The 10,849-nt window shown below is 47.9% G+C and overlaps 1 protein-coding gene across 1 annotated transcript; it reads right to left on the bottom strand.

The window, feature by feature from the left end:
• Window positions 1-372: 372 nt before the first annotated feature.
• ZNF668 (zinc finger protein 668) lies at window positions 373-10,113 on the bottom strand. Its single transcript, XM_070726788.1, has 2 exons — window positions 9,754-10,113; window positions 373-3,092 (listed from the first exon to the last, which is right to left on the bottom strand). Exons 1-2 carry the CDS (start codon window positions 9,799-9,801, stop codon window positions 1,299-1,301), a joined length of 1,842 nt encoding a protein of 613 aa, XP_070582889.1. The 5' UTR covers window positions 9,802-10,113; the 3' UTR covers window positions 373-1,298.
• Window positions 10,114-10,849: the final 736 nt, after the last annotated feature.

The raw sequence follows: 10,849 nt of genomic DNA, 5'->3' as shown, positions 1-10,849 counted from the left end.
GGCTGCCGGTGATGGAAACTATGGTTCAACCACTTCTGGAAAGTCACCAATTCCTAACCTCTGGCTCACACATTTGCCCCTCTTCTTTCGGTCCTCTTCATTCCACCATTCCGTTCTTTAATTTCTCGGCCTCTCAGAATCTCTTCCTGAGAATCTTACGGATGGTTTAAACCCTATTTCCACTAATAAATACATCTTCCCTCAGAACAGATGTGAGCGGACTGCTTTGCTCCCTGAGCAACTGAACATTCAGTGACATCACAGCAAGCCAACCAATCAGAGTTCAGAGGCTTTATGGACTTAAATAGTTGGTAGAAGGACCAAAGCTTTTTCCTTGGAAGTGTAGTGGGAGAAGAAAGGAAAACAAGACTATTTTCAGCAGTCAAAGAGACTTTATTGCTGAGAGGCTTTTGATAGCAATGGTAAATAGATATAATAAATACAGGAATAAAATAAGACTTGAAATGAAATACAATAGGCAAGATAAATTTCTATAGGTGAGATAAGGATAATATAAGGATTGTGTCCCGTTTGCGCCTCCCACATGCAATCCAAGTCAATTTCCCCCTTTAAAAAAAAAAAAGCAAGACGTTTATTTTAATCTTTTCTTCACAAGCAAGGAAAAAACCCCAGATAATTTATTAAACTCTCCAGGAAGAAAAGTTCATTATTCCTTGCTTCCTTCCCTAATTTTCTCAATTTAATTCTTCTTTCCCTTAAAAAAAGTCATGGAGGTTATTTTCTTTTTCTAAAAACACCAGCAGTTCACAATGGTTGTAGAAACACTGCATAAGATGAATGTACGTCACCCTGCAAACAATAAAAACGCACCTCCCCACACCCAGACATGTGTAATCTCACAAGATGTCAGGCTTCTTTTGCCGATTCAAAAGATTAAAAAAACATGAGTCTGGTTTCTCATTTGGGTGAGACCTCCCCTCCCTCCTCCTGTCACTCTCTCTCTCTCTCTTTCTCTCTCTCTCACACACACACTCACACAAATCCCAGGCACATTTAATTCCTCAGCAGGCAGTCAAGTGAACAACTGGTGTGGGCAATGATGGAGGGCGGCAAGCAGCCACACACAGCCGGTGATGAAACACTTTGAGCCTTACTTGGAAAGAAATGATAGAGAGCCATGCTGGATGGGAAGGTCCCGAAAGAAGGCAGTCCACATTATCACACCCACAAGGCAAGACTAGGGCGATCATCAAAGTACGCAAAGAGCTTCTTAAGCAACTGGGCTGGCTTTATTCCGCCCAATCGCAGGCAGGGCGAAGGTGGGAGGGAGGCGGAGCTTACGAGGGTTCCGTGAGGGGGTCAGGCAAGCAGTCTGACGGAGAGTCCTTGTCGGTCTCCGTCCCGTCGTCATGGGGATGGAGATGAGCAGGGAGGAGGGATTCATAGGTCATGATGGTGGCGGTCACCATGGTGTCCTCGGCGCTCCTGTTCTCTAGGGCCACGTGGGTCTTGAGGTGCTTGCGCAGGTCTGAGGCACCCAGGAAGGCTTTAGAGCAGTGGGGACAGGCATGGGGGCGGACCCCCGAGTGGATCCGCTCATGTTTACGTAGGCCGGCCCGGTCCGAGAAGCCTTTGCCGCATTCGGGGCACGGAAATGGACGCAGGCCGGGATGCAGCAGGCGTTCGTGGCGCCGCAGTTCCTGAGGGGAGGCAAAGACCTCCCCACACTCCCCACAAGCGGGCACCACGGTGGCGACGACGATAGCTGACGGGTCACCGAGTAACGGGTCCTGGTTGCCCGTGGAGGCAGCCTTGTCCTCGCTGTTCTCGTTGCTGTGGGTGCGTTCATGCTTCCGAAGGCTGGATGACACCACAAAAGCTTTGCCGCAGCGTCCGCACTTGAACGGTCGCTCGCCCGAGTGAACACGGTAGTGTTTGGTCAGGCTGGCCCGCTCAGCAAAGCTCTTGCCACACTCCCCGCACTGGTGTGGGCGCTGTCCGGAGTGCACCAGCAGGTGGCGCTTGAGGTCCCACGAAGCCACAAAGCTCTTGTCACACTGCGAGCACTTGTGGGGCCTCTCGCCCGTGTGGATGCGCTGGTGCATGGCTAGGTCTGCTGGTTGGCGGAAGGCCTTCCCACACTTGTCGCAGGCATAGGGCTTAAGCCCCTGGTGGGCTCTCTGATGCCTGCGGAAGCTGGAAGGATCGCTGAACATGCGTCCGCACTGCGGGCAGAGAAAAGGCTTCTCACCGGAGTGGGTCCGCTGGTGGCTCTGGAAGGAGGACAGCTGGGTGAACCCTTTCCCGCAGAGGTTGCAACGGTAGGGCTTGTGGGCCGCATGGATGCGCTGGTGGCAGGCCAGAGAGGAGGACCTGGAAAAGGCCTTTCCACAATCCTGGCACAAAAATGGGCGTTCGCCAGTGTGGGAGCGCTCGTGATTCTTGAGGTCCTTCAACTCGGCATACGTCTTGCGGCACACCTCACACTGGTAGGGTCGGAGGCCAGCGTGGGTCCGGCGGTGCTTCCGGAACACTGAGGGGTCAGCGAAGCGCTTGTTGCATTCACTGCAGGAATATGGCTTCTCGCCCGTATGAGAACGCTGGTGGATCTTCAGCTTGGAAAGAGTGCCGTAACCCTTGTGACACTGCTGGCAGCGGAAGGGCAGGTCTCCGGTGTGCCGGGCCATGTGGACTCGCAGGCAAACGGGCTGCATGAACGCTTTGCCGCACTCGTGGCAAACAAAGGGCTTCTCGCCACTGTGGCTACGCCCGTGGTTACGCAGCTCGGGGGCAGTTTTGTAAGCCTTGGCGCAAAGTTGGCATTGGTACGGGCGCTCCGTTTGGTGGCTGAGCTGGTGCTTACGGAGTTGAGCCCTGTCAGGAAACTCCTTCCTGCAATTAGGACAGGCAAGTTTGGCAGCTATGCCATCTACAGTACCAGCCACATGGGACTTTAAATGACGTAAAACCCGTGGCACGCTGGGGAAAGTCTTGTTGCAGGTCAGGCACCTGTACCGCCGCCCAGATTGGATGTAGCCGGGGTCTTCATCTTCATCCTCCTCCTGCTCTAGCTTCACTTCCACACCATCGTCTCCTTCTTCTGCTTCGTCCATCTTTCCAGAGGCCGCTGCCTGAAATACACAACAATGGTCATTGCCTTTACAAATTGTGTCTTTACGTGGTTTGCAAAGGTGGCAGGGGGACAGGTGAGGGTGGCATGTGGCCTCCCCAATTAATTTGTGTAGCCTTTCCAGATTCCATGAATGTTTGTGACTGAACTCTGTTGCTTTCCTTCAGGAAGAAAATAAGCCAGATAATACCATAAAAAAAGAAGGAAATTATAAAGGTAGTACAGTGGTAGCTCTACCTACGAATGCCTCTACTTACAAACTTTTCTAGATAAGAACCGGGCGTTCAAGGTTTTTTTTGCCTCTTCTCAAGAATCATTTCCCACTTACAAACCCGAGCCTCTGAAACTGTAACTGGAAAAGGCAGGGAGAAGCCTCCTTGGGGCCTCTCTAAGAATCTCCTGGGAGGAAATAGAGCCAGAAAAGGCGGGGAAAAACCACTGTGGGGCCTTTATAGGAATCTCCTGGGAGGAAACAGTGCCTCCACCCTTCCTGTGGTTTCCCCAATCGCACATTATTTGCTTTTACATTGATTCCTACAGGAAAAATTGCTTCCTCTTACAAACGTTTCTACTTAAGAACCTGGCCACGGAACAAATTAAGTTTGTAAGTAGAGGTACCACTATATTATGACCACTACCAAAATCAGCACTGGCCAGCTGATTTTCGGTCTTGGGGAAGGCCATTTCACCCTCAGAAATCTTCAGGGAAGCTTCCCTGAAGCCCTGGAGTCTGAAAAATCACCCAACAGGCAAACCGGAAGTTTGGAAAATGGACTTCCTGTTTGCCTGGTTGTGCTGTTTTCACACTCCAGGGCTTCAGGAAGCTTCCTTGAAGGCTTCAGAGTGCGAAAAAGGGCACAACCAGCAAACCAGAAGACCGTTTGTCCAAACTTTCGGTTTGCCCATTTTTTTCACCAACCAGGCTTCAGCGAGGCCTGTGCACAAGTATGGCACGGAGTGGGTGGGTTGTGCACATGCGCAGGGAAAGCCCAGGTATGCGCATATGTGGGCGGGATGGGTATGGGCACATGCCCGCTGCTAGCACACACATACACACCCTTCTGGCCCATGAACCAAAAAAGGTTCTCCATCACTGTTCTAGACCAAGCACTGAGTTCAAATCCTGAGTTGCAAGATTTACCTCAGACTAGCGGCCCCCAACATTTTGGGCACCAGGGATCAGTTCTGTGGAGATAGGTTTCTCTGTGGACCAGACTGTGGTTCTGTGGGTTTGCATGTTGCCTACATACTACAGAAGGGGCTTCGCTTGTTTGTGCTGAGCAGTTTCTGGCACGCCATGGACTGATACTGGTCCCTGGACCAGGGGTTGGGGGCCCCTGCTTTAAACTGTTCATGAGCTGTTCTAAAATTGGCACCCAATTACACACAAAGCTGAGATTTTGAGTAAGTGGCACATTGAGTCAGTAAGGATCAATAGTAGGATGAGGGGGCACTCCCTAAAGCTCCTAGGTAAGAAAGTGAGGACAAATCAAGGGAAATATTTCTTCACCCAGAGGGGCCTTGGTTGATGGAATTCACTTCCAGAAGAGGTCGTGACAGCTGTCAGCCTGGATAGCTTCAAGGTAGGATTAGACAGATTCATGGATGCCAAGTGTATCGGTGGTTATTGAAACGGATGTCCGTGTGCCGCCTCTATATTGGTTGAGGAAGGCAGGATTCCCTGGAGTACCATTTGTTGGGGGTCAAGGGAAAGGGAGGGTTTTGCCTTCTGTTTCTGCTCAAGATCCCCATGTACAATTGGTGGGCCACTGTGTGACACAGAATGCTGGACTCTATGGGCTTTGGCTTGATTCAGCATGGCTCTTCTTATATTCTTAAGCAGGGGTCTCCAAACTTGGGAACTTTATGACTTGTGGACTTCAACTCCCAGAATTCTTCAGCCAGCATAGCTGGCTGCAGAATTCTGGGAATTGAAGTCCACAAGTCTTAAGGTTCCCAAGTTTGAAGACCTCTGTTCTTAAGGATAAGAAAGAAAACTCCCTTATATGTGGGAGAGAGGAGAAGAGCAGCACCAAACATCTAAAGTTGTGAACATTTGCAACTTATAGAACCGTCAGAAATTCAAACTTGTTTTTAAAAAATCCTGAGGTTTCTCAGCTAAATTTTAGCTTCCTGCTCCAGGGTAAGAATAGGCAAGCCAAAAATTGGACATAAAACCAACTTTTCACAACTTAGAAATGTGTCAAGAGATACTGACACTTATAAGCGTCTTATCTTCAGGCACCAGCTGAGTGGCATACTAATCCTGCATATTTAGGTATTGGGTCATTCTTTGTCAAGTGGAACAGGTGAAATTGAAGTCTTATTTGAAAAGAAACCATCACAAAAACAACATATATGATAGAAAAAAAGTGCTCTTTCTAATGAAATAAAAATGAAGTTGATTGAAGGTGAGAAAACAGAGAGCGATAGAAAAAAACGTGTTCTTTCTAATGAAGATGATTGAAGGTGATGAAACAGCTCTCGGTTTTCTCACCTTCAAACATCTTCATTTTTATTTCATTAGAAAGAGTACGTTTTTTTTCTATCACATACGTTGTTTTTGTGATAGCTTTTTTTCAAATAACGCTGCAAAAATCAGTCAAGTGGACACCTGGTCCACTTGACAAAGAATAACCCTATTTCCTTTTTATCCAGTTTGAAAAGGCCTCTCCATTTATTGGAGCTGGGTTCTGTCTTTATAGACTTCCAGTAAGTCCAGTTCAAGCTCAGCATGAATAAGAGCTGGAGTGGCGCAACAGATAGAGTGCTATACTGCAGGCCACTGAAGCTGACTGTAGATCTGTAGGTCAGCGGCTCAAATCTCATCACCAGCTCAAGGTTGACTCAGCCTTCCATCCTTCCGAGGTGGGTAAAATGAGGACCCGGATTGTGGGGGCAATAGCCTAGCTCTGTTAAAAAAGTGCTATTACTAACATGTTGTAAAGCCGCCCTAAGTCTAAGGAGAAGGGCGGCATAAAAATCAATCAATCAATCAATCAATCAATCAATCAAATAAATAAATAAATTCTAGATCCAGCCCCAAAGACATCCTGTAAGGTAGCAGAGAAATTTGCTCCTCTTTCAATCTCAGATTTGCTTTTTAAACCTGAACACATGAGTGAAGACAGACATATGGTGTGGGAATCTTTGAGTAGGAACAGAGAAAAGATAAAGATAAAAGTAAGGGAGCTTCATTAAATAATTAGTTGGAAGAGGTAAGACAGTTCTGACCAGTTCTTAGGTGGGGGTGAGGTGAGGAAATGTATAGTTCTATTGGGGTTAGCAACTTCCCAAAAATTGGGGAGCATTACTCCAACATTGAACAACCTGGAGGATGAACAGAAAGAAAGATAGTGATTCATATCATTGGAAGTTTACAACCATTTTTTTTTGTTTTGTACTCCGCCTTTATTATTTTCACAAATAACTCAAAGTGATAAACACGCAATACTCTTTTTTTCCCTAGCACAACAATCCTGGATTGGGCTGAGAGAGATTGATTGGCTTCGAAGTTATCCACCTGGCTTTCATGGCTAAGGCAGAACTTGAACACATGGTCTTATTTTGCAGCCTGGTGTTTTATCATTAAATTGTCTTTTTTTTTTTTTGGCCTTGTTTTGCTTAATTCTGTCTATCGGGGAGGGCTAGAGGTTGTATGGGTAGGGATGAGCTGATAATCTTCTTTAACTGTTAACTGTTCCTATTTCCATTCTTTAAAATCCCTGGAATTTTGTGGTGAAGTGACTGCATTTGGTCAGAATCTTGGGAGGTTGTGGGGCAAGGAAAGTATTTAGGAGTGGAACTTGGGGCGATCCCAAGTTTCTGTCTATGGAGATTCTCAGTCATCCAGGTCATGGTTGTCCCGAAGGTGCTTTCTGGGTTTTCTTTGAAGATTTTTCTCTGAGGGAACTAAAGAAACTTCTTGGATGAGAAGCAAAATGTCTTCAAAGAAAAACCACAAAGTCCGGTTGGCTTTTGAAAAAGCACCTTAGGGACCCCATGTTTCTATTTTCATCTCTGCTTTTCAGAGTGACAGACAGACAGACCATTAACAGGGAATTTGACAGTCATGATATTAGAAGGCTAGGTGTTCTTCATTCCGTTTAGAAAGGTAAAAAGAAGGTTTAATACAGTTATTTCTTGTTTTGTTTTTGTCTTGTTTTTTTTCATTCTGCAAAAACAAACAGCCCCATTCACCAGTCTTCTGCTGCCAATTCAATATTAAAAAATGGGAAAAATGAACAGCTCAATATTTATTCCAGTCTTCTGCTGCCAATTGTCATCTTCATGGCTGATGAGGACTAAGGACTGGAAAAACAAGGCTAGGCTGGAGAAGTCTAGGACTAAGGTCTGCCCACCCCAGCACAATTTGGGCAGCAAAATTTGCAGAGATTCTTGCAGGGCAGCTCTGGCCTTTCCCCTCTCAGAAAAAAAAAACTATATGAGTTTGCTCTGAAATCATGGTCCCATCCCAGAGGGAGGGAGGGAGAGAAGAAGGAAAAACATAGGTAAGAAATAGCAGTATAAAATGGAATATATACTGCTCAAAAAAATAAAGGAAGCACTCAAAAAACACATCCTAGATCTGAATGAATGAAATATTCTCATTGAATACTTTGTTCTGTATAAAGTTGAATGTGCTATCAATGTGTGAAATTGATTGTCAGTGTTGCTTCCTAAGTGGACAGTTTCATTTCAAAGAAGTTTGATTTACTTGGAGTTATATTGTGTTGCTCCCTTTATTTTTTTATCAGCAAAGAAGTCTGAAACGCTTTCCTGTAATTTCCTTTCCTTATTTATTTATTTATCTTTTCTGTAACTTCCTTTCCATCAGAGCACTTCTTGCAGGAGTTGTAGAAACACAATTAAATAAAAATTCTCCAGGTAGACCAACAATTCTTATTAACAATTCTTTTAGAGAGCCATTAGAAAGACAATTTGGTCCCAGGACTCCCAAGACAGCCTTTTCAATTATCTCTAAAGCAATGTTTTCCCAATTTTTAGAACTTTTTAAGATATGTGAAGTTCTACCCCCAGAATGGAATGGAATTTTATTGGCCAAGTGTGATTGGACACACAAGGAATTTGTCATTAGTGTATATGCTTCTCAGCATACATAAAAGAAAAGATACATTTGTCAAGAATCATGAGGTACAACACAATGATTGTCATAGGGGTCAAGAAGCTTCTTGTGATCTGACGAAATGGTGGAAGATGGAAGGATTTATATTCCTCCACTATTTTGTCAGAACTGAAGAAGCTTCTTGGATGAAAAGTCAAACATCTTCAAGGGGAGGGGAAAAAAAATCCAGTTCCCTTTTGTTTATTTGATTTGTATGCCATTGCACTCCCTGGGAACTCCTTTGGGACATGGGTGGCTGGGATATTCTGGGAGTTATCTTAAAATGCTCAAGGCTGAGAAACACTGATTTAAGGGCAAAGCAGGGTGGTCAGCCATACTTCCCTTAGGACAGGGGTAGGCAAAGTTGGCTCTTCTATGACTTGTGGACTTCAACTCCCAGAATTCCTGAGTCAATCATGCTAGCGCAGGAATTCTGGGAGTTGAAGTCTGCATGTCATAGAAGAGCCAGCTTTGCCTACCCCTGCCTTAGGAGGCTGTTCCATGCCATGGGTACCACTACCAAGAAGGCTGTGTTCCATCCATTCCATGGCAAATGGGATAAGATGGGCTGGGCATCCTGAGACGATTCTCCTACACTGATTGGACGGCAGGGGTCCAATGAGTAGATCCACTGTCCCCAGGAGAAGACTGCGTGCGCTGTCCTTTACCGAGGGCTAGGAGAAAAAATTCCCACCCACCCTTTCCTCCCCACCCCTTGAACCAAAGGGACAAAGGAAAGGCGGGTGTGGAAGATCGCTGGCAGGACATTGATTTGTGCCTGCGTGTTAGAACCGCCTAACCCTCCGTTCAAACGCTCCTCATTCCCACCCCGCAGGGACAACCTCGCCAGACCTGCAATCCAACCGGGAAAGCCAGGAATGTTTGCAACACACTTGAACCCAAAGGGTAACTAACGAATTAACTAGCTCGGTCCCAGCAGAACAACAGGCTCGAAGGCCGACTGCCGGGACCCAACAACGCCCGATGCCTGCCAGCCGCGCCCTTAAACTGCGGCATCACAAGGAAAGAGAGATACTCGGTCGGCTTGGCGAAGGGGGCAAAGCTTTCCTGTCTGCCGGCCGACCGAGAACCCATTTCTGCAAAATGGCTGTCTCTAGGACCGAGGGACCCCCGATGGGAGACGGAAGGGCAGCCACCCGCACTCGCTGGGCTCTCTGCCTCCTCCTCCTCCTCCTCCCAGCCAAGGCGGCGATGCCACCACCACCACCAGCGGCGGAGGCCACTCTTTGCATCCAAAGCAAAGCAGCTTCTTTGCCCATCCAAGGTGCAAAATGGCTGGCTTTAGGACCGGGGGGAGCGGGGGGACAGCGACCTGCTGCCAGGCGGGGTGGGTGGGTGGATGGAAAGGGCGCATCAGGGCTCGGCATGGGGAGCAGCCTCGGGGTGCTCGTCCTTCCAGCGGGCGGGAGAAAGAGAGAAGAAGGAGCAGCAGCAGAGCCGCGGAGCAAAGCCCAGCAGCGGCGGTGGAGGTGGTGGAGGGTCCCCCTTTAGTCCCGTGCCCCCCCTCCAGCCTTACCTGCTGTTTCCTTTGTCTAGGGGCTCTCCCCTTTCTCTGCGGCTCCATGTGGCCGAGCGCTAGGACCGCGGAGGAAGGAGAGGAAATGGAGGCGCTGGGCAGGGCGGGGCAGCCGGAGTGTGGGTGGGTGAGTGGTAGTCCAGGACTGGGACTGCAGGGATTCCCCTCCTCCTCCTCCTTCTTCTTCCTCCTCTTCCCGCCCAGGCTGCAAAGGAGGCGATCTCTATGCTCGTCTCGATGGATTAGAAGAGGATGGGGATGGGGATTGATGGGCGGCGTGGGGGAGGGGGGTTAAGAAAGGGGGAGTAAAGGGAGGCGGGGGGAACGCAGAGGAAGTGCGGCATGTCCCCGGAGAGTAGCGGGCAGGCGCTGCACATCCAAGCGGAAGTGTGGCGAAGGCGCTCCGGGGAACCTTTTGAAGAGTGCACCAGATTGTGGGCTGGTGGAGATGGCGTGGGAAGGGGTGTACGGCATTTCCAAGAGGTTTTCGCTGACGGTATTACCTAGTTTGGGTAATGAAAGGTCTGCGAAGGAATAAGCAAGCTCGGGAGCGCTGGGTTCCAGAGGGTTTTTTTGCCTTTGTGCTTACTGGAAGGCTCCATGGCTTCATGGAGGGGAACTGGGCACTTCGGGCAATAGGGAATCGGCCGGCCGTTGTCTTAGTAATAGCACTTAGACTTATCTACCACTTTATAGACTTAACGCTTCATAGTGCTTTTACAGCCCTCTATGCGGTTTACAGAAATCAGCATATTGCCCCTAACAATCTGGGTCCTCATTTTACCCATCTCGGAAGATGGAAGGCTGAGTCAACCTTAAGCCGGTGGTGAGATTTGAACTGCTGAACTACAGCTAGCAGTTAGCTGAAGTAGCCTGCAGTGCTGCACTCTAACCACTGCACCACACCAGCTCAGTGGTCTTCCCAGGGTGTCTCAAAGGTGCTTTTTTTTTTTTTCAAAAGGCAACTGGAATGTGTTTTCCTTTAGGAGAAGAAAATGTTTTGTTTCTCATCCAAGAAACTTCATCCATTGATAAATTGGCTGATCAATTGGCTCATCTTGGATGAGGATCAAAATAATTTTCTTTTTTTTCCTCC

Source organism: Erythrolamprus reginae, chromosome Z (genome assembly GCF_031021105.1).
Source record: "Erythrolamprus reginae isolate rEryReg1 chromosome Z, rEryReg1.hap1, whole genome shotgun sequence".
NCBI lineage: Eukaryota > Metazoa > Chordata > Lepidosauria > Squamata > Dipsadidae > Erythrolamprus > Erythrolamprus reginae.
The sequence above is the reverse complement of the archived record's forward strand: the minus strand, read 5'-3'. Positions and strand labels throughout refer to the sequence as shown.

Bases quoted from the DNA above. Each gene is read 5' to 3' on its own strand.
- ZNF668 (XM_070726788.1), bottom strand. From the start codon at position 9,801: ATGGAGCCGCAGAGAAAGGGGAGAGCCCCTAGACAAAGGAAACAGCAG. The intron at 3,093-9,753 runs GTAAGGCTGGAG...TGTGTATTTCAG, and splicing joins CTAGACAAAGGAAACAGCAG to GCAGCGGCCTCTGGAAAGAT.